Source organism: Bombina bombina, chromosome 2, assembly GCF_027579735.1.
Source record: "Bombina bombina isolate aBomBom1 chromosome 2, aBomBom1.pri, whole genome shotgun sequence".
NCBI lineage: Eukaryota > Metazoa > Chordata > Amphibia > Anura > Bombinatoridae > Bombina > Bombina bombina.
This window is the reverse complement of record NC_069500.1, coordinates 800,361,707-800,385,947: the sequence shown is the minus strand read 5'-3', so window position 1 is coordinate 800,385,947 and position 24,241 is coordinate 800,361,707. Positions and strand designations below refer to the sequence as shown.

Sequence of the window (24,241 nt, the reverse complement as noted above, 5' to 3'; positions counted from 1 at the left end):
CATATAGAAATATATATATATATATATATATATATATATATATATATATATATTTCTTTCATGTAATTAGCAAGAGTCCATGAGCTAGTGACATATGGGATATACATTTCTACCAGGAGGGGCAAAGTTTCCCAAACCTCAAAATGCCTATAAATACACCCCTCACCACACCCACAATTCAGTTTTACAAACTTTGCCTCCGATGGAGGTGGTGAAGTAAGTTTGTGCTAGATTCTACGTTGATATGCGCTCCGCAGCAAGTTGGAGCCCGGTTTTCCTCTCAGCGTGCAGTGAATGTCAGAGGGATGTGAGGAGAGTATTGCCTATTTGAATGCAGTGATCTCCTTCTAAAGGGTCTATTTCATAGGTTCTCTGTTATCGGTCGTAGAGATTCATCTCTTACCTCCCTTTTCAGATTGACGATATACTCTTATATATACCATTACCTCTGCTGATTCTCGTTTCAGTACTGGTTTGGCTATCTACTATATGTAGATGAGTGTCCTGGGGTAAGTAAGTCTTATTTTCTGTGACACTCCTAGCTATGGTTGGGCACTTTGTTTATAAAGTTCTAAATATATGTATTCAAACATTTATTTGCCTTGACTCAGAATGTTCAACTTTCCTTATTTTCAGACAGTCAGTTTCATATTTGGGATAATGCATTTTAACATTTTTCTTACCTTAAAATTTGACTTTTTCCCTGTGGGCTGTTAGGCTCGCGGGGGCTGAAAATGCTTCATTTTATTGCGTCATTCTTGGCGCGGACTTTTTTGGCGCAAAAATTCTATTTCCGTTTCCGCCGTCATACGTGTCGCCGGAAGTTGCGTCATTTTTTGCCGTTATTTTGCGCCAAAAATGTCGGCGTTCCGGATGTGGCGTCATTTTGGCGCCAAAAAGCATTTAGGCGCCAAATAATGTGGGCGTCTTATTTGGCGCGAAAAAATATGGGCGTCACTTTTGTCTCCACATTATTTAAGTCTCATTTTTTATTGCTTCTGGTTGCTAGAAGCTTGTTCTTTGGCATTTTTTCCCATTCCTGAAACTGTCATTTAAGGAATTTGATCAATTTTGCTTTATATATATGTTGTTTTTTCTCTTACATATTGCAAGATGTCTCACGTTGCATCTGAGTCAGAAGATACTACAGGAAAATCGCTGTCAAGTGCTGAATCTACCAAAGCTAAGTGTATCTGCTGTAAACTTTTGGTAGCTATTCCTCCAGCTGTTGTTTGCATTGATTGTCATGACAAACTTGTTAAAGCAGATAATATTTCCTTTAGTAAAGTACCATTGCCTGTTGCAGTTCCTTCAACATCTAAGGTGCAGAATGTTCCTGATAATATAAGAGATTTTGTTTCTGAATCCATAAAGAAGGCTATGTCTGTTATTTCTCCTTCTAGTAAACGTAAAAAATCTTTTAAAACTTCTCTCCCTACAGATGAATTTTTAACTGAACATCATCATTCTGATTCTGATGATTCCTCTGGTTCAGAGGATTCTGTCTCAGAGGTTGATGCTGATAAATCTTCATATTTATTTAAAATGGAATTTATTCGTTCTTTACTTAAAGAAGTCCTAATTGCTTTAGAAATAGAGGATTCTGGTCCTCTTGATACTAAATCTAAACGTTTAAATAAGGTTTTTAAATCTCCTGTAGTTATTCCAGAAGTTTTTCCTGTCCCTGATGCTATTTCTGCAGTAATTTCCAAAGAATGGGATAATTTGGGTAATTCATTTACTCCTTCTAAACGTTTTAAGCAATTATATCCTGTGCCGTCTGACAGATTAGAATTTTGGGACAAGATCCCTAAAGTTGATGGGGCTATTTCTACCCTTGCTAAACGTACTACTATTCCTACGTCAGATGGTACTTCGTTTAAGGATCCTCTAGATAGGAAAATTGAGTCCTTTCTAAGAAAAGCTTATCTGTGTTCAGGTAATCTTCTTAGACCTGCTATATCTTTGGCTGATGTTGCTGCAGCTTCAACTTTTTGGTTGGAAACTTTAGCGCAACAAGTAACACATCGTGATTCTCATGATATTATTATTCTTCTTCAACATGCTAATAATTTTATCTGTGATGCCATTTTTGATATTATCAGAGTTGATGTCAGGTTTATGTCTCTAGCTATTTTAGCTAGAAGAGCTTTATGGCTTAAAACTTGGAATGCTGATATGGCTTCTAAATCAACTTTACTTTCCATTTCTTTCCAGGGTAACAAATTATTTGGTTCTCAGTTGGATTCCATTATTTCAACTGTTACTGGTGGGAAAGGAACTTTTTTACCACAGGATAAAAAATCTAAAGGTAAAAACAGGGCTAATAATCGTTTTCGTTCCTTTCGTTTCAACAAAGAACAAAAGCCTGATCATTCATCCTCAGGAGCAGTTTCAGTTTGGAGACCATCTCCAGTTTGGAATAAATCCAAGCCAGCTAGAAAGGCAAAGCCTGCTTCTAAGTCCACATGAAGGTGCGGCCCTCATTCCAGCTCAGCTGGTAGGGGGCAGGTTACGTTTTTTCAAGGAAATTTGGATCAATTCTGTTCACAATCTTTGGATTCAGAGCATTGTTTCAGAAGGGTACAGAATTGGTTTCAAGTTGAGACCTCCTGCAAAGAGATTTTTTCTTTCCCGTGTCCCAGTAAATCCAGTAAAAGCTCAAGCATTTCTGAAATGTGTTTCAGATCTAGAGTTGACTGGAATAATTATGCCAGTTCCAGTTCCGGAACAGGGGATGGGGTTTTATTCAAATCTCTTCATTGTACCAAAGAAGGAGAATTCTTTCAGACCAGTTCTGGATCTAAAAATATTGAATCGTTATGTAAGGATACCAACGTTCAAGATGGTAACTGTAAGGACTATCTTACCTTTTGTTCAGCAAGGGAATTATATGTCCACAATAGATTTACAGGATGCATATCTGCATATTCCGATTCATCCAGATCATTATCAGTTCCTGAGATTCTCGTTTCTGGACAAGCATTACCAGTTTGTGGCTCTGCTGTTTGGCCTAGCTACAGCTCCAAGAATTTTTACAAAGGTTCTCGGTGCCCTGCTGTCTGTAATCAGAGAACAGGGTATTGTGGTATTTCCTTATTTGGACGATATTTTGGTACTTGCTCAGTCTTTACATTTAGCAGAATCTCATACGAATCGACTTGTGTTGTTTCTTCAAGATCATGGTTGGAGGATCAATTTACCAAAAAGTTCTTTGATTCCTCAGACAAGGGTAACCTTTCTGGGTTTCCAGATGGATTCAGTGTCCATGACTCTGTCTTTAACAGACAAGAGACGTCTAAAGTTGATTACAGCTTGTCGAAACCTTCAGTCACAATCATTCCCTTCGGTAGCCTTATGCATGGAAATTCTAGGTCTTATGACTGCTGCATCGGACGCGATCCCCTTTGCTCGTTTTCACATGCGACCTCTTCAGCTCTGTATGCTGAAGCAATGGTGCAAGGATTACACGAAGATATCTCAATTAATATCTTTAAAACCGATTGTTCGACACTCTCTAACATGGTGGACAGATCACCATCGTTTAATTCAGGGGGCGTCTTTTGTGCTTCCGACCTGGACTGTAATTTCAACAGATGCAAGTCTCACAGGTTGGGGAGCTGTGTGGGGATCTCTGACGGCACAAGGAGTTTGGGAATCTCAGGAGGTGAGATTACCGATCAATATTTTGGAACTCCGTGCAATTTTCAGAGCTCTTAAGTTTTGGCCTCTTCTGAAGAGAGAATCGTTCATTTGTTTTCAGACAGACAATGTCACAACTGTGGCATACATCAATCATCAAGGAGGGACTCACAGTCCTCTGGTTATGAAAGAAGTATCTCGAATTTTGGTTTGGGCGGAATCCAGCTCCTGTCTAATCTCTGCGGTTCATATCCCAGGTGTAGACAATTGGGAAGCGGATTATCTCAGTCGCCAAACGTTGCATCCGGGCGAATGGTCTCTTCACCCAGAGGTATTTCTTCAGATTGTTCAAATGTGGGAACTTCCAGAAATAGATCTGATGGCGTCCCATCTAAACAAGAAACTTCCCAGGTATCTGTCCAGATCCCGGGATCCTCAGGCGGAGGCAGTGGATGCATTATCACTTCCTTGGAAGTATCATCCTGCCTATATCTTTCCGCCTCTAGTTCTTCTTCCAAGAGTAATCTCCAAGATTCTGAAGGAATGCTCGTTTGTTCTGCTGATAGCTCCGGCATGGCCTCACAGGTTTTGGTATGCGGATCTTGTCCGGATGGCCTCTTGCCAACCGTGGACTCTTCCGTTAAGACCAGACCTTCTGTCACAAGGTCCTTTTTTCCATCAGGATCTGAAATCCTTAAATTTAAAGGTATGGAGATTGAACGCTTGATTCTTGGTCAAAGAGGTTTCTCTGACTCTGTGATTAATACTATGTTACAGGCTCGTAAATCTGTATCTCGAGAGATATATTATAGAGTCTGGAAGACTTATATTTCTTGGTGTCTTTCTCATCATTTTTCCTGGCATTCTTTTAGAATACCGAGAATTTTACAGTTCCTTCAGGATGGTTTAGATAACGGTTTGTCCGCAAGTTCTTTGAAAGGACAAATCTCTGCTCTTTCTGTTCTTTTTCACAGAAAGATTGCTCTTCTTCCTGATATTCATTGTTTTGTACAAGCTTTGGTTCGTATAAAACCTGTCATTAAGTCAATTTCTCCTCCTTGGAGTTTGAATTTGGTTCTGGGAGCTCTTCAAGCTCCTCCGTTTGAACCTATGCATTCATTGGACATTAAATTACTTTCTTGGAAAGTTTTGTTCCTTTTGGCCATCTCTTCTGCCAGAAGAGTTTCTGAATTATCTGCTCTTTCTTGTGAGTCTCCTTTTCTGATTTTTCATCAGGATAAGGCGGTGTTGCGAACTTCTTTTGAATTTTTACCTAAAGTTGTGAATTCCAACAACATTAGTAGAGAAATTGTGGTTCCTTCATTATGTCCTAATCCTAAGAATTCTAAGGAGAAATCGTTGCATTCTTTGGATGTTGTTAGAGCTTTGAAATATTATGTTGAAGCTACGAAATCTTTTCGTAAGACTTCTAGTCTATTTGTTATCTTTTCCGGTTCTAGAAAAGGCCAGAAAGCTTCTGCCATTTCTTTGGCATCTTGGTTGAAATCTTTAATTCATCTTGCCTATGTTGAGTCGGGTAAAACTCTGCCTCAGAGAATTACAGCTCATTCTACTAGGTCAGTTTCTACTTCCTGGGCTTTTAGGAATGAAGCTTCGGTTGACCAGATCTGCAAAGCAGGGACTTGGTCCTCTTTGCATACTTTTACTAAATTCTACCATTTTGATGTATTTTCTTCTTCTGAAGCAGTTTTTGGTAGAAAAGTACTTCAGGCAGCGGTTTCAGTTTGAATCTTCTGCTTATGTTTTTCGTTAAACTTTATTTTGGGTGTGGATTATTTTCAGCAGGAATTGGCTGTCTTTATTTTATCCCTCCCTCTTTAGTGACTCTTGTGTGGAAAGATCCACTTCTTGGGTAGTCATTATCCCATACGTCACTAGCTCATGGACTCTTGCTAATTACATGAAAGAAAACATAATTTATGTAAGAACTTACCTGATAAATTCATTTCTTTCATATTAGCAAGAGTCCATGAGGCCCGCCCTTTTTTTGTGGTGGTTATGATTTTGTATAAAGCACAATTATTCCAATTCCTTATTTTATATGCTTTCGCACTTTTTTATCACCCCACTTCTTGGCTATTAGTTAAACTGAATTGTGGGTGTGGTGAGGGGTGTATTTATAGGCATTTTGAGGTTTGGGAAACTTTGCCCCTCCTGGTAGGAATGTATATCCCATACGTCACTAGCTCATGGACTCTTGCTAATATGAAAGAAATGAATTTATCAGGTAAGTTCTTACATAAATTATGTTATATATAGATAGTTTTCTTAAGCTGTTAGTGTTTATGCAAGCAAAAACTTCAATCCTTAGTTTGCACAAAGTGGGTCAACATAGGAGCGTAGGAAACAAAGTTGCTTGCTGCAGACAAAACAACAAGGATTCCTTTTTACAAGAAGGACATAGTTCAACATTGAATTGTGTAATCTTTAACTTACACCGGATTTTGGTGGTTGATCTTGTTCACTAATCCGCTCGTTACTCAAAATACTTCCTTAGCGCTAGTAGCCAAATTTTGATTTCACCACCGTGAAACAAACTACAGAAGCTGGGAGTGGACAAAAGAGCCTCTTCAGACTATTTAGATGAATTAGAATAGTTTTCAATTTGAAACTATAACAATATCTGCCCTAAAATGGACCCTGGGCCTGGGTAGCAGTGCTGCAGCAGGTGGTATACCGACTCAGCAACAGGAAATAGTCCAGGACATGACCCACTAGATGGAGATACAGAAGATAAGCAAGCTTGGCAACAGTACAGACAAACCTCTGGTCCAAGGAATAAGGCAACATAAAGAGACAAGAAGCAGGCTGGGTTGGAAACAAATCTGTAAGAGACTGAGGCCAAAGGACAAGATAGGAACATGGTCAGAGTTCAGTCTATTTATAGTGCAATTGATTAAGGGCTAGATTATAAGTGGAGCGCTAATTTATTGCACGCTAATTTATCGCACGCCTGCGGTAGCAATTAGAGCTCCAAAAAGTTATCAGAGGTCAGACCTCTGGTTAATTTTCTAAATGTCCCCTAATTTCTTCCAAATTTCAGTGTATTTATCTTTATTAAAAAATAAAAATATTAGAATTTTATTTTTTTATAATTTAACTGCATAAGGCAGTTATAAGGGGCTAAAGTTGGAGGGTGTGGGTTATTTGAGAAAAAAAAAACAGTACTGAAAAGTGCCTTTAAATTGCGGCCTATTTACAGTGTTCCCTGTAAATATATATGTATATGACTATATACATATATATTTTTGTGCTAATATATGTATATACACATATTAACACATAAATATATATGTATATAAGCATATGCATATATATTTAAAATTACTGCCCATCACTGTGACTTATATCCTTTGCTGTGCTTAGGTTCTGTGCCGTGTATATTGGCATCAGAATGAGGCTCCCATTGAAGCCTATGGAAGCACCCTCTCGTGAGCGCAATGCTTCCATGGAATCTTCGAATGTGAGTATGCGTTACCATTGCACCTAACTCATAAAACTGCAAATGTGCGCTGGTATTACAAGTCAAGTGCAATGCCAACTCAAAGTGCCAATTACATTTTGGAGCACAAATGTCGCTTTAGTGAAAGCAATATTTTGCTCTTCACTTATAATTTGGCCCTAAATGTTTTTTTCCTTATGAAATCTCTCCAATGAAAATAAAGAAAGTTATTTATTTGCCTCAGAATTTACCCCGAAAAAGACAGCTCTTTTACAAGTCAATGAATTACTTCCTGCAATGACAACACCAATCAGTAATCTTATTTTCAGTTTCTGTTTAAATCAATTAATACAGGTGTAAAAAATGATAAGCTGTTTTCTAAAAGTAAACTGATGCCTTACTAAAATTAAAGGTACAAGCTAGTGATAAGAAAAAAATAAAAATTTAAGTTAAAATAAAAGTAACCAAAAAAGATGCAACTGGTATTGAAAATAAAATATTAGAAGGTAAATCAAACCTAGATAATTTTTAAAATATGTTATATGCTCTTTTACCATGTTATGTGTGTCTCATTAAAACATACACTTGTAGAATGAAAATGTCTACAGTGATATTAACATAAAAATGTATTTACTTACAGTTTGAAGGTGAAATAAAGGTTTTGACGAGGATGATGGTTGTTCCAAGTGCTGGAAACAAAAGAGGAGGATTTAAAGATCTGTCAATTAGCAAAGGAGAGATCTTTGAAGTCATTCAGTTCACCAATCAAGAGAAACTCCTGTGCCGAAATAGTAAAGGAAAATGTAGGTTGTGTTTGCATTGTTTTTTAATAACAATTAATTTCCATATACATGAAAGCTATATTATCGTGTATAAGAAGCAGAAGTATTAGCACAAGGTATTGCATCATCCCAATCATATCCGATCAGGATGAATGTTATCCGCCACCTTGTGGAAACTGCTGCATTTGCAGCATGGTAAATTGGCCCCCTAGTCTAAGTCTCCTGGGAGGAATGGATATTTACATATGCTTTTAGATCATTATTTAAAATAAATGTTTTAGCAGTGAATAAACCACTAGGTGCTAGCAATAGGAGTCAACCCAACACATTCTACGGGTCTCTGCAGCTTTTTAAAAATATGTTAGCAATCCTGACAAAAGAATTAGTCTTTTGCTCCAATTTAGGCCCTGGAAAAATGTGTTCTTAAACAAGATCTATATACATGTTGTCATTTTAGCAACTTTCTTTTAAGAAATAACATAAAGTACATTTAATAAGTTCATTGTAACTTTGATACTTTTGACACTTCTAGGTCCCTAATGTATTTGTCAGTATAGAATGAAAGACAATGCAGGCTCTCCTAAATTAAGTTCAATAAAAACAAAATTAGTCCATTTTAAACATGGGCAAGTTAGCAATTTAGTTGATGAAGTAATTTTACAAGACCAGCCCTGGAAACAAAATTGAGGAAAGAAAATTTATAAGTAGTAGCTTTGGAGCCCTTGTGGGCAAGATAAAAAGAGATGGTTAGATTCATATTCAGACCGACACATGTTAACCTTTGAAGTGGCGGCGTTGACCCAACCCAATTTTATTAGTTCTAGACTGACTGACAGAGCCTGCTTCTGTGTGATTGGTTCCACACAAGCTAGGGAGGATCTACTCAAGGATATCCTTGTGCATTGCTAAATGGGGGTGTGCAGCCTCAGCTGCCCACTCACAGTGATCATGTTTAGACAGGTTCCATAACTGGAATCCTTGTATGTCTGACTTCATAAATAGGGGCTATAGGCTTTCAAAGCCACCGGAGCACACTGTGTGACTTTGCCTATGCGTTTAACTTTTTAGTGGGGGGTAAACACAAAAACACTAGAAACCTGTCAAAAAATAAACTGCTCTAAACACATGCATATTATTTTTTTAATTAGTGTGCACTGTTAACCTATTCTCATAGACCCATAGAAAGAAGCACAAAAAAAATGACCTCTTCATTGACTTAAAAAAGCTGATTTGTTTCAAATGTTCAGGATTAAAGGGACATTAAACACTTTGAGATGGTAATATAAAATGATAAATTGTATATATAAAACAACTCTGCAATATACTTTCATTATTTATTTTTTCCTATTTGCCTGTAATTCCATTCTGAAATTGTGAGCTTTTCAGTTCCTGTTAGAAATGGAAGTGCAGAACACTGTTAAATCCAGCACAACCATTGGCTGCACAATCTAATGACCTATGTATAACTGTCCCTAATTGGCCACAGCAGATAAGGTAACACAAGTTACAACATGGCAGCTCCCAGTGTTTTATAGACACTAAAACTTTACACTTATTTTGTCACTTATTAAACAACTAATGAAACTTTAAAAAATACATCTACATGTTAGTCATGGACTAATCTTTTCTTTGAATGCATCATTCTATCTAGCATGTATTTAGTGTTTAATGTCCCTTTAATGGTAACTGACGGTCTGTGATAAAAGGACAGATTTTAACCAAACTTGTTCATCAGTTATGATTGACAAGGGCTGTGAATAATTAATTATAAAGGATACTGTTTAAATTACACCATGTCTGCCAAAATGTACAAGATATACAACTATTACAGTAGGCCACATTAAGCTTTTAAAATAGTATTATCTATTTAAAAATGTTACAGTTCTTTCAGTCACATTATATGATGCTTTTCTTTTTCAGATGGTTACGTTAAAAGAAAATATGTGCTGCAGCTGTAAGTATTTGAAATATTTTTATTTTCATGGATACAAAGATTCATTTAATTTTAATATATTAAACTATATGACAGAAACATAATTTTTACAATCTACAAAATGGTGGGGCATTAACGGGACAGTAAAGTCAAAAACAAAATTTATGCTTATCTGATTATTAATTTCTTTCATGGTGGCTGAGAGTCCACAAGCTATTACTCCTGGGATTCAACTACTGGCAACTAGAAGTAGGCAAAGATCTAAGAGCACTTAATCCCTCCCATCTCTTTGGTATTTTAGTCTAAAATATAGCCAAGAAAGTAGAAAGGAAGGAAAGGACAATTTAGGGAATAAAAGGTGTAAACTATAAATGCTTATAGAAAAAATTAATAACATAAAAAATTAAAATGGACATGTCTCTTGGACTCTCATCACTATCAAATAAATTAAATTATCAGGTAAGCATACATTTTGTTTTCTTTCATAAGGTGGTGAGAGTCTACAAGCCATTACTCCTGGAACTAATGCTCAAGCTGTGCAGTCCACGAGTAATTGGGCACAACAAAAACATTTTAAGGCAGACACCTATTTACTATCAAACACAACAAATTGGTAGAATTTAGAGAAAATATGTTTCTGCCTTGCAAATTTTATTTAATATCATCCTCATTCTTATAAATTCAAGAAGAAAATGATAAAAAAAAGGGCAATATAAGTTTTGAAAAAGACTATACCACCACCATGTAAACCTTGGTAATCAGAGGATTTAGCCAAAAAGCTAAAGAAACTGATGTGGCCCTGTGACTTTTACGTGGACAAAGGGATAAACAGATTAAAGGATTTTATAAAAACCTTTGTAATTCAAAAGTATAATTCTATTGCTCTTACAATATCTAAGTAACACACCATCAAATTAATTATTTGGATTAGGACAAGGGGATGGGCTGTAATCTCCCAATTGATGATATCCAAAAAATCCCTTTAGGTAAAAATAATCAGAAAGTCTTCCAGCAGAAGATATTGCTATATAAAAAAAAAAAACTTCCATGACAGAAGAAAAGCATGTAGGTTCGAAAAGAGAAACCTAAAAAGCTTGGAAAAAAAATTATATTCCAAAGAGGAGAAATTGGTTTAAACACTGGATATATCCTGACTAAGCCTGAACAAAGCCTTGGAAGCTGAATTATCAATTGTCTGTCGGACCTGATCCGACAGTGCGGATCAGGTCCGACAGACATCGCTGAATGCGGAGAGCAATACACTCTCCATATTCAGCATTGCACCAGCAGCTCTTGTGAACTGCTGGTGCAACGCCGCCCCCTGCAGACTCGCGGCCAATGAGCCGCCAGCAGGGAGGTGTCAATCAACCCAATCATACTTGATCGGGTTGAATTGTGGCAATTCCTGTCCGCCTCATCAGAGTAGGCGGACAGGGTTATGGAGCAGCAGTCTTTAGACCGCTGCTCCATAACTTGTGTTTCTGGCGAGTCTGAAGACTCGCCAGAAACACGGGCCATCAAGCTCTGTTCAGAGCTTGATAAATGGGCCTCTTGATGTCAAGACACTTAGCATTTTCTTGTAGTATGAAACAGAAAAAAAGCAGAAATGTGACTCTTTAAACAGTTAACAGATAAGTCATTAGCTAAACCAACTTGCAGTAAGAAGATTTTCTGGAACTTCAAAAGAATGCCAATAAAACACTGGTTTTCAAAAGCAAGAAAGAAACAACTTTTCAAATCATTTGAAAATATTTACTTTATGGCCTGAAATAAGGTGTTTGATTTAGCATCAATTAAACCTCTTTGTTATAAAAAAAAAAAAAAAAAAAAAAAAAGGTATACAATCTCTAATTCATCAAGATGAGAGACTTGAGATTTTGATAACTGGAGAAAGCTTGACATCTGATTGAAGGGCCTGACTGGAGCATTTAAATTAATGATGAATGCTCTATTCAATTTGAGCTATGACTCTTGGAAACAGAAGTCATCAGGTCTATCTCTTGATGAGGGAGAAAACATTCATGTTGAAAGGATTTCCTACTAAGAAAATCTGCTTCACAGATTTCCTTCCTGGGATGCAAAATACTGAAAAGTTTTATGTGTCCATTCAAAAAACCTTGAGACTTTCTAAATTATTACTAAGGAACTGCAAGTTCTCTCTAGATGATGGATATAAGATATAGCTCTAACTTGGGGACTGATTTATCATCGGTCTGTCCGATATGATCCACTCAGCAGATCTTGTCCGACAGACATCAATGAATGCTGACAGCATAGGCTGTTGGCATTTATCATTGCACAAGCAGTTCTTGTGAACTGCTTGTGCAATGCCGCCCCCTAGTAGGGGGTGTCAATCAGCTGCATCGTATAGGATCGGGCGGATTGATGTCCGCAGCCTCAGACCATATGGACCAGTTATGCTAACTTCTGTTTCCGGCGAGCCTGAAGGCTCGCACGGAAACAGGGACATCAAGCTCCAATCAGAGTTTGATAATTCGGCCCCATTGTCTGAATTAAAACTCTGAAATGTTTATTCTTTAACAAGAGGATAGCTCTGAAGGGACCTAAAGAGTCCAAGATAAATATTGGTAACCTTGCCTCTTAAAGACACCAAACTCCCTGTGCTCTTCTGGACCTCCAGACTGAACCTCAATCCCAGAGAATGGTGTCTGCAGACATTATTTTCAAAGTTGGGCAAATAAATTATGCCCCCAGAAAAATATTTTGGAAAGCTATCTACCGGGACAGGGATTACCCTTACTGGAGAATCCCATAAAATTCTATGAGATAGCTGAGTGAAATTTTTTCACAATTGTCGAAGCATGCAAAATTGAAGAGGTCTCATATTGAACCGTGCAAAATGAAGAACATCTGATGCTGCAATCATCAGACCTAACACTTCCATACATTGAGTTAAAGATGGGTTGGAAATTTAGTGTAGCTGTGAGCAAACAGACTGTAACTTTGACCCATGTTCCTTCATAAAAATTCTGGGAGCTGTAGATTGCCCAAACGGAAGTGCCACAAACTGAAAAAGTTTGTCCTGAAAGGCAAATCCTAGAAGCTGGATATGGTCTAGGAATATGTAGGAAGTCATCCTTCAAATTAAATGTTGAGATAAATTGACCCTGTTGAATAAGTGATAGAATTGTCCAGATTGTTACTATTTTGAAAATTGTAAGTCTGAGAAATTTATTTAAAGTCATTAAGTCCAGAATTGGTATGAACATTCCGTCTTTCGTGGGAATTTTGGAAAAGAATGGAATAAAATCCTTGGCCTTGTTCTAAAACTTAAACTAAACTACAGCTAATAAATATTTGGAAAGTATTTTGGAAGATGAGACAGAAGACACCTTCCTCGAAAAGGCCGTGATTTCAAACCTATACAGTAATCCTGGGAAACTATGTTTAGAATCCAGAGATCTTGGAGAGACTGTGATAGGCCTTCTAAAAAATGGGTAAACTGCCTCCTACCAGAAAAGAATCTGGATTGGGGCAATACTTTTATGCTGATTTGGAAGAGGAAGAAGGCTCATAGAAAGCTTTGTCTTGTTCCAACTGGATTAAACTTCCAGGAAGAGCTGGAAGATTCAAGTCATTGTACGGAAGGGACAGATTTTTGGTTCCAAGGTTGACAAAAAACTATTTGTTCTATTTTTCCCTTAAACGTCTTGTCTAGGGGGAGAGAACTTCCTTTTCCTGAAGACACAGCAGAAATGAGAATGTCAAGACCAGGTCCAAATAAATTCTTCCTTGAAAAGGAGAGATAAAAGTCTATCTTTGGACACCCTGTTTGCTGAAAATGACTTAAATCACAAAGCCCTTCTGGTCAGCTTTGCTAAAGTAATTTACTTAGAATAAAATCAAATAAGTCCCGCAATGGAACCACAAATAAGTGCATTAGTTGACTTTAGAAGTTTCAAACAATTTTGAAAATGTTCATCTTTAGAGTCTTCTGAGATTTGGTCAGACAAATTGCCACACTTAAGAGCAGACACAACTGCTACAGAAGCATTGCCTGCTGAAAAAAGGCCTTTTAATGAAAGGTTACCAATTTCATGTCCATATGGCTCATGAAAAATGTACTATACTTTAAGGGAATAGTATTGTGTTTGGCTAATACGAATGGCCCCATTCACCACTGGAAAAGTTTCCCAAAGCTCTACATAAGAAGTCAGTAAAGGAAACAGCCTATTACATTTAGAAGATTGATTAAAAGAGAAGACCAAGCTTGGTTTACTCTTTAAAAATTGTTTTAATAAAAACCTTTAGGAACAGTAAAACAACCTATTGTGACTTAGCAGAAGGTTTAAAAATCAAATCCAATTGTTTGGAAGGTTTTTCCTCAGATGATTTAGAGTTTTGGACACCTAAAGTACATAAACCTCTTTAAACAATCAACTAAGATGTTCAAGCTTAAATATGAAAGAGGTAGACTCCTGATGTGTCCTGATCAGAAAAAAATCTCCTGATCATCATAAAAACTCACCTTCAGAAAACAACCTGAGGTGTCTGAGTCTGAAAACTTTAAGGGCATCCAAAGGTGTTCTGATCTCTGATGATGCAGAAGAATCTGAAAATGTAACTTTAGGATGACTTTCAGACATAGTACTTTTTCACATACTTGGAGGAGGCATAGCTGCCACAGCTACAGAGCGCACAAACCTTTAAATCCTGTAAGAAAATTTGAAGCACTCCCTTATATTGAGGAAACGGAGGGAGGACATATTTATATATATATATAGGACATATATTTAGCGGAAGAGCAGAATTAGACTGTTAGAATGCCTAATGAGATCCATTCAGGAATTACATAGCTGAACTGGTAATAATTCTGAAAAATAGAAAACAAAGTTGTTATTGGTGGATCTACTCTCTAAAGGATAATGTAAGGTAGTGGGGACAAATTTCAGTACGCTACATGAAAGAATACACAAACAGATAAAATAAATGAAGACAACCACCATTTTTATTCTTTTTGTAAATATATGTAAAAACTGTAAATAAAATGTTTGGAATCAATGTAACAGACCATTTAGAATAAAGTCCAAGACATATGAAATAGACATCAGTAAGTAAAAAGTAAAGGGAAAACCTCCTTATGTAATAATAGTAAATAATAATAATGCACTGCATAAAAATCTAGCCTGGCATAATAATTAATAAAAAATATCTTACCTATCAGTAATAAAACTGGCAGTTGCACTCAGAAACAAAGGTGCAGTTGAGGAATTAAAAAAAAAAGAGGGAAATAGCTCAGATACTATAACTGTAACTGCAGAGCTAATTCAGTGCCCCAAAAACCCATAAACTACACAGACTCCCCCTCATATTGCCTAACAGTTCAATCCCTATTACTGTGTACATAAAAAAAAACAGAAGGTATAAAGTTGCATTGATATGCAAATAGCAGGTGAATTACCTGAATAGTAATTAGCAGCTATTATCACATAATAAAGTTTACATAATTACTAGACTAAATATGAAACGTCTTAGTCTTAAAGGGGGAATTCGTCCCCTGGTTATGATGTACCTCAAAATGGGTGTACCTATTAATAGTTGGCTATGTGACTGTAAGAAATGGCTGCACTTATCTCAGATGCACCCACTCTACCGTGCATACTGTCTGCAGAAAAAACTGTATCCTGTAAAGAGCCCATCCAGTCATGTGTAAGAGGATCTATCTGAGTATATCAACATCCCAACAAGAGGAGGCTAAGGGATCAGCCTCTGCAAAACCTGTGGCAGGCTTGTGACTAACTCTTTCAATGGGAGTGATTCTGTCACTGTCCTATACTCCAATCTCCCCTCTGTCTCTCAGTAGCAGCTCTCAGAGGGGGAAATGGGCCTCAAATTGGTCTGAGGACAGCTCTCAACGAAGAATTTGGAGCACCTCAATTCTTCACCTTCCTCCTGTTAGGCAAATACTAGAATACCAGAGCGATGCTCTTAGATATTTGGGAATCTTTGCCTCCCCCTAGTGGCCAGGAGTTGAATCCCAGAGTAATGGCTCATGGACTCTCACCACCTTTAGGAAAGAAATAACATTTTCATGATTCAGCATGTAATTCTAAAAAACTTTCCTATTTACTTATAGTATCTTATTAGCTTCTCTTGGTTAAAAAGCATGCATAATGGCTCAGAGGTAGTAAAGTAATACTGGGAGCTAACTGCTGGTTGGTTACTACACATATATGCCTCTTGCCATTGGCTCATTCAATGTTTTCAGCTAGCTCCCAGTAGTGCATTGCTGCTTCTTCAAAAAAGAATATCAACAGAATGAAGCAAATATGGTAATAGAAGTACATTGGAAAGTTGTTTAAAATTGCTCTATCTGAAAGAAATAAAGAAAGAAATGTTTGCTTATATGTCCCTTTAAGGCTGACCATTCTTGATGATAGTTTTAACTTTAGTCTGAAACAGACTCACCTACCTGTTGCTTTAGACAGGGTATCCACTTGAGTTTAATACCTATGGTGCTGGGAATTCTAGAATAAACTGAAGTGTAGCATTCACAGATACTACTTTGTTTAATAATTAAAATCCAACGTGTTGTCGGGTTAGTGCACCTGAAAACTTATCCTAAGGTGCGTTATTGAAATATTACATATAAAATATTTAAAAATATTATTATTAAAAATTATTAGATACTGTAAAAAATTGAAATAATCCATAGAATATATAATGATTTACAGTATATATAATACATTTTAATAATTATTATTATTTTTATACTTAATATTTTAATAACGCACCTTAAGATAACTAAGTTTTCATATGCGCCAACCTGACACCCCGTTAGATCTACATTGCGAAATTAATTTTTATTATTAAATATATATATATATATATATATATATATATATATATATATATATATATATATATATATATATATATATATATATATATATATGATAATGTTGAAATAAAAGGTATAGGTATATACAGATATATATAGAAATATGTATTTACAATAAAAATAATGTTGTCCTGCATGTGAATAATATTGGAATGTGAAATATTTACAGTAAATACACAGTGAAACACATGATTAAATATTGTTTTAGCATTATTATTTAGACATATATATCTTATAGCCCTTTCACAGTCAAATACATGGCCATATACCATATACATTTGAACCCTTATAAATACTTTTTATTAACCCTTTCGTGACAGGGTTAAAGTGCCTACATCGGAACAACTGTTCCGATGTAGACAAATTGAAACTACGCGATCGTGCATACGATCGCGAGATTTCAATTATTGGATCGCATCTGGGGGGCGTCCCTACAATCCTAGGAACGCCCTCCAGACCGCGATTAAATCCCTGAAGCACAGAAGGCTTCAGGACAGCCGTTAGTTATGACGTTCCATTCCGTCATAACGGCTTTAAAGCCCAGTCTAATTATGACGGAATGGAACGGCATAACGGCTTTAAAAGGTTAATATTTATTTGAATGATGTTTATCAGATAGTGTTTATGTGAGTGTAACAGTATATTTTAATGTATATATGTGGTGTTTGATGCAACTTTTTGTATCCCTAACTCTTTTGCATGATGTCTTCAGAGCTTTAAATTATATTGTGCTCAAGTGAACACGTTTACTTTTAACTTGTAATACGCATTCAAATTAACATCTTTGCAATATTCTTATATCGTACACATGCTATCACTTGTAATCTAGCTCTATGTAAGCTAGAAGACAAGACTACAAGTGAGAAAAGGCATTTGTTCAATAATAAATGCTCTGGCAAATTAGAGCATTTTGTTACTACAGTAGACTGTCAATTATGCATGTAGGAAAGCCAGAGAAATTAGGGAATAGAAATAAAAGATAAATATAAACTAAATGCTGTGTATTAGATTATTAGTGTTCTGTCGCCATCTTGTGGTAAATTGTATAATATATAATGTTGTACATCAAATTCAGAATCCTATAAAAGGCCAAGTGTGTTTGTCCGAAGCTGTCATGGGCAGTAGAGACTGTGCGAGGACAAACACACCTGGCCATCAACAGACTGACCTGGCATCTGGGGCTGACCAGGTGTGAGGGGGACGTGATGCGGGCGGGACTGGGCGTGGCACGGATGGGGCAGGGGTGTGATGTGGGCAGGCTGGGCAGATGTAAGAGAGCTCAAAAGAGGGGGGATAGAGAGAGCAAAAGAGAGGGGGGAGGGAGAGCAAAAGAAAGGGGGAGAGAGCATAAGAGGTGAGATAGAGAGAGCAAAAGAGAGGGAGAGAAACAGAAAAAGAGAGGGGGAGAGAGAGAGAGCAAAAGAGAGGGAGAGAGACAGCAAAAGAGAGGGGGAGAGAGAGCGCAAAAAGAAAGGAGAGAGAGCAAAAGAGAGGGGGGGAGCACAAAAGAGGGGAGAGAGAGACAGATACAGAGAGCGCAAAAGAGAGGGGGAAAAGAGGGGGGAAGAGAGAGCAAAACAGAGGGGAGAGAGAGAGCAAAAAAGAGGGGGGAGAGCGCAAAAGAGAGGGAAGAGGGGGCGCAAAAGAGAGAGGGGAAAGAGAGGGGGAGTAAGAGAGAGAGCAAAAGAGAGGGGAGTGAGAGAGCAAAAGAGAGGGGGAGAGACAGCAAAAGAGAGGGAGAGAGAGAGCAAAATAGAGGGGAAGAGAACAGCAAAAGAGATGAAGGAAAGAGGGCAAAAGAAAGGGGGGAGAGAGAGAACAAAAGAGGGGGGATAGAGAGAGCAAAAGAGGGGGGATAAAGAGAGCAAAAGAGAGGAGAGAGAGAGCAAAAGAGAGGAGAGAGGGAGCAAAAGAGAGGGGGAGAGCGCAAAAAGAGAGGAGAGAGAGAGCGTGCAAAAGAGAGGGGGGAAGAGAGAGAGAGAGCAAAAGTGAGGGGAGAGAGAGCAAAAGAGAGAGGGAGAGAGAGAGCAAAAGAGAGGGGGGAGCACAGAAAAGAGAGGGGGAAAGAGGGGAGAGAAAGAGAGTGCAAAAAAGAGGGGAGAGAGAGAGCAAAAGAGAGGGGGAGAGAGAGCATAAGAGAGGAGGGAGAAAGAGAGGGAAAGATATAGCAAAAGAGAGAGGAGATAGACAGCAAAGAGAGGGGGAAAGAGAGCAAAAGAAAGGGGATAAAGAGAGCAAAAAAGGGGGGATAGAGAGAGCAAAAGAGGGGGATAGAGAGAGAGCAAAAGAGGGGGGATAGAGAGAGCAAAATAGAGGGGGGGGAGAGAGAGCAAAAGAGAAGGGGGAGAGAGAGCAAAAGAGAGGGGGAGAGAGAGCAAAAGAGAGGGGGAGAGCGCAAAAGAGAGGGGAGAGAGCGCAAAACAGAGAGGGGGAAAGAGGGGAGAGAGTGCAAAAAAGAGGGGAGAGAGAGAGCAAAATAGAGGGGAAGAGAGAGAGCATAAGAGAGGATGGAGAAAGAAAGGGAAAGAAAGAGAAAAAGAGGGGGGAGAGAGACAGCAAAGGGAGGGGGAAAGAGAGAAAAATAAAGGGGATAAAGAGAGCAAAAGAGGAGGGATAGAGAGAGAACAAAAGAGGGGGGATAGAGAGAGAGCAAAAGAGGGGGATAGAGAGAGCAAAAGAGAGGGGGGAGAGAGAGAGCAAAAGAGAAGGGGGAGAGAGAGCAAAAGAGAGGGGAGAGAGACAGAGCAAAAGAGAGGGATAGAGAGAGCAAAAGAGGGGGGATAGAGAGAGCAAAAGAGAGGGGGAGAGACAGCAAAAGAGAGGGGGAGAGAGAGCAAAAGAGAGGGAAGAGAGAGCAAAAGAGAGGGGGGAGAGTGCAAAAGAGAGGGGAAGAGAGTGCACAAAAGAGAGGGGGAGAGAGAGCAACAGAGAGGGGGGAGAGAGAAAACAAGAGAGGGGAGAGAGAGAAAGATAGAGCAAAAGAGAGGGGAGATAGAGGGAGCAAAAGAGAGGGAGAGAGAGAGCAAAAGAGAGAGGAAGAGAGACAGCAAAATAGAGGGGAGAGAGAGCACAAAAGAGACGGGAGAAAGAGTGCAAAAGAGAGGGGGGAAGAGGGGGGAGAGAGAGAGCATAAGAGAGGGGGAGAGAGAGAGCAAAAGAGTGGGGGAGAGAAAAAGCAAAAGAGAGGGGAGAAAGAGAGCAAAAGAAAGGGGAGAGAGAAAGCAAAAGAGGGGGAATAGAGAGAGCAAAAAAGAGGGGGGAGAGAGAGAGAGCAAAAGAAGGGGGAGAGAGTAAAAGAGGGGGGATAGAGAGAGAAAAATAGAGGGAGAGAGACAGCAAAAGAGAGGGAGAGAGCAAAAGAAAGGGGGAGAGAGAGATCAAAAGAGGGGCAATAGAGAGTGCAAAAGAGAGGGAGAGAGACAGCAAAAGAGAGGCAAAGAGGGAAAGAGAGCGGGGAGTAAGAGTCAGAGCAAAAGAGAGGGGAGAAAGAGAGAGCAAAAGAAAGGGGGAGAGATAGCAAAAGAGAGGGAGAGAGAGCAAAAGAGAGGAGGAGAGAGTCAGCAAAACAGAGGGGGGAAAGAGAGCAAAAGAAAGGGGAGAGAGAGAGAGCACAAGAGGGGGGATAGTGAGAGCAAAAGAGATGAGAGAGAGCAAAAGAGAGGGGAGAGCGCAAAAGAGGGGAGAGAGAGCATGCAAAAGAGGGGGGGGAGCACAAAAGAGAGGGGAGAGAGAGTGCAAAAGAGAGGGGGGAGAGAGAGCAAAAGAGAGGGAGAGAGAGAGAGCATAAGAGAGGAGGGAGAGAGAGAGAGCAAAAGAGAGAGGGGGAGATAAAGCAAAAGAGAGGGGAGAGAGACAGCAAAAGAGAGGGGGGAGAAGAGAGCAAAAGAAAGAAGATAGAGAAAGCAAACGAGGGGGGATAGAAAGAGCAAAAGAGGGGGATAGAGAGAGCAAAAGAGAGGGGGGAGAGAGCAAAAGAAAGGGAGAGAGACAGCAAAAGAAAGGGGGAGAGAGCAAAAGAAAGAGGGAGAGAGAGCAAAAGAGGGGGGATAGAGGGAGCAAAAGAGAGGGTTACAGAGAGCAAAAGAGAGGGGGAAAGAGTGAGAGAGAGCAAAAGAGAGGGGGGAGAGCGCACAAATAGAGGGGGAGAGCACAAAAGAGAGGGGAAGAGAGTGCGCAAAAGAGAGGGAAGAAAAGAGAGGGAGGAGAGAGAGCAAAAGAGAGGGGGGAGATAGAACATAAGGGATTATATTGATGAGCATATTCGTGTAAACAAGATTATGAGTTCTAATCAACATGGTTTTAGGAGAAATAGATCATGTCAAACTAATCTAATTAGATTCTATGAGGAAGTGAGTAAAAATATAGATAAAGGGGAATCAGTTGATGTGATATACTTAGATTTTGCAAAGGCGTTTGATACAGTGCCACATGAGAGATTAATGCACAAAATTAGGAGACTGGGAATATCTGAAAATGTTAGTTTGTGGATAAATAACTGGATAAAATATAGGGAGCAACGAGTAGTAGTAAATGGATCATACTCAGATTGGACAAAGGTAATCAGTGGAGTACCCCAGGGATCAGTGCTAGGCCCTATTCTTTTTAATATTTTTATAAATGACTTGGAGCTAGGATTAAATAGCGACATCTCTATTTTTGCAGATGATACTAAGTTAAGTAAGGTTATTAGGTCAGAGCAGGATGAACTTTCATTACAAAGGGACCTGCAAAAATTAGAAGTATGGGCAGGTAAATGGAAAATGAGATTTAATACGGGAAAATACAAGATTCTACATTTTGGAAGTAAAAATAAGCAGGCAACGTATTCTTTATATGGGACAAGACTTAGCCAAACACAGGAGGAAAGGGATTTGGGGGTAGTAATGGATAACAAGCTAAAGTTGGGTGCACAATACAGGGCAGCAGCTTCAAAGGCTAATAAGATACTAGCATGTATTAAAAGAGGCATTGACTCAAGGGAGGAAAGCATAATTATGTCACTATATAAAGCCCTGGTAAGACCTCACCTTGAGTATGGAGTGCAGTTCTGGGGACCAATCGCAAAAAAAGATATTGCAGATCTAGAAAAAGTCCAGAGAAGGGCCACAAAGCTAATAAGGGGATTGGAGAATTTAACCTATGAGTAGAGGCTAGCCAAACTGGGTCTGTTTTCTTTAGGAAAAAGGCGCTTAAGAGGTGACATGATTACTTTATATAAATATATTCAAGGCCCATATACAGAGATGGCAGAAACTCTGTTTATTCCAAGAAAAATGTTTGTGACCAGAGGTCACAATTTAAGGTTGGAGGAAAGGAGATTTAATCTCTTGCAACGGAAATGTTTTTTCACTGTAAGAGCAATAAAAGTGTGGAACTCAATACCAAAGGAGGTAGTAAATGCCAATACCCTAGATACATTTAAAAATTATTTGGATACATTTCTGTATAGGTTGAACTCGATGGACTTCGGTCTTTATTCAACCTCATCTACTATGTTACTATGTTACAAGAGAGGGAAGAGAGAGAGAGCAAAAGAGAGGGGAGATAGAAAGAGCAAAAGAGAGGGGGGAGAGTGCAAAAGAGGAGAGAGAGAGTGTGTAAATAAGAGGGGGGAAAAGAGAGGGGAGAGAGAGAGCAAAAGAGACGGGAGATAGAGAGAGAAAAAGAGAGGGAAAGAAAGAAGATAGAGAGAGCAAAAGAGAGGGGAGAGAGAGCAAAAGAGATGGGGGAGAGTGCAAAAGAGGGGAGAGAGAGTGTGTAAATTAAAGGGGGGAAGAGAGGGGGGAGAGAGAGAGCAAAAGAGAGGGGAAGAGATAGCAAAAGAAGAGTGATAGAGAGAACAAAAGGGGGGATAGAGAGAGCAAAAGAGAGGGGAGATAAAGACAGCAAAAGAGAGGGGAAGAAAGAGAGAGCAAAAGAGAGGGGGAGAGCACAAAAGAGAGGGGGGAGCGCATAAGAGAGGGGAAGAGATTGTGCAAAAGAGAGGGAGGAAAAGAGAGGGAGGAGAGAGAGAGCAAAAGAGAGGGGGAGAGAAAACACAAGAGAGGGGAGAGAGAGAGAGAGAGAGAGAGAGAGAGAGAGAGAGAGAGAGAGAGAGAGAGAGCAAAAGAAAGGGAAGATAGAGAGATCAAAAGAGAGGGAGAAAGCAAAAGAGAGGGGGGAAAGGGGAGAGAGAGAGCAAAAGAGAGGGGAGAGAGAGCAAAAGAGAGGGGAGAGAGAGCAAAAGAGAGGGGAGAGAGAGCAAAAGAGAGGGGGAGAGTGCAAAAGAGGGGAGAGAGAGAGTGTGCAAAAGTGAAGAGGGAAAGAGAGGGGGAGAGAGAGAGCAAAGAGGGGGAGAGAGAGCAAAAGAGAGGGGGAGAGAGAGCAAAAGAGGGGGATAGAGAGAGTAAAAGAGAGGGAGAGAGACAGTAAAAGCGAGGGTTATAGAAAGCAAAAGAGAGGGGGAGAGAGAGAGCAAAAGAGAGGGGAGAGAGAGCAAAAGAAAGGGGGGAGAGAGCAAAAGAGGAGGGATAGAGAGAGCAAAAGAGAGGGAGAGAGAGAGAGCATAAGAGGAGAGGGAGAGAAAGAGCAAAAGAGAGGGGAGAGAGACAGCAAAAGAGAATTGATAGAGAGAGCAAAAGAGGGAGGATAGAGAGAGCAAAAGAGAGGGAAAGTGACAGCAAAAGAGAGGGAGAGAGCGCAAAAAAGGGGAGAGAGAACGTGGGAAAGAGAGGGGGCAAAATAGAGGGGAGAGAGAGCAAACGAGAGGGGTGAGAGCACAAAAGAGAGGGAGAGAGAGAGCAAAAGAGAGGGGGAGAGAGAGAGCATAAGAAAGGAGGGAGAGAGAGAGCAAAAGAGAGAGGGAGAGATAAAGCAAAAGAGAGGGGAGAGAGACTGCAAAAGAGAGGAGGGAAGAAAGCAAAAGAAAGGGGATGGAGAGAGCAAAAGAGGGGAGATAGAGAGAGGAAAAGAGAGAGGGAGAGAGACAGCAAAAGAGAGGGTGTTAGAGAGAAAAAGAGAGGGGGAGAGAGAGAGAGCAAAAGAGAGGGGAGAGAGAGAGCAAAAGAGAGGGGGAGAGAGAGAGATCATAAGAGAGGGGGGAGAGAGAGAAAACAAGAGAGGGGAGAGCAAAAGAGAGGGGGGAGAGAGCAAAAGAAAGGGGATAGAGAGAGAAAAAGAGGGGGGATATAGAGAGCAAAAGAGAGGGGGAGAGAGAGAGAGCAAAAGAGGGGGGATAAAGAGAGCAAAAGAAAGGGAGAGATACAGTAAAATAGAGGGGGAGAGAGCAACAGAAAGGGGGGAGAGAGAACAAAAGAGGGGGGATAGAGAGAGGAAAAGAGAGGGAGAGACAGCAAAAGAGAGGGTGATAGAAAGCAAAATAGAGGGAGAGAGAGCAAAAGAGAGGGGGGAGAGCACAAAAGAGGGGTGAGAGAGAGTGTGCAAAAGAGAGAGGGGGAGAGAGAGAGAGAGAGAGAGAGAGAGAGAGCAAAAGAGAGGGGAGTGAGAGCAAAAGAGAGGGGGAAGAGAGAGCAAAAGAGGAGGGATAGAGAGAGCAAAAGAGGGGAGATAGAGAGAGCAAA

The 24,241-nt window shown here is 39.4% G+C and overlaps 1 protein-coding gene across 2 annotated transcripts in view; it reads left to right on the top strand.

The window, feature by feature from the left end:
* The window catches only part of LOC128649624 (PML-RARA-regulated adapter molecule 1), a 348,542-nt gene that overhangs the window by 307,665 nt on the left and 16,636 nt on the right, over positions 1 to 24,241 (top strand). For both annotated transcript variants that reach the window (XM_053702989.1, XM_053702988.1), the window contains exons 13-14: positions 7,746 to 7,908; positions 9,808 to 9,841. In XM_053702989.1, coding sequence (XP_053558964.1) covers positions 7,746 to 7,908; positions 9,808 to 9,841 — 197 coding nt within the window. The remainder of the gene's footprint in view (positions 1 to 7,745; positions 7,909 to 9,807; positions 9,842 to 24,241) is intronic.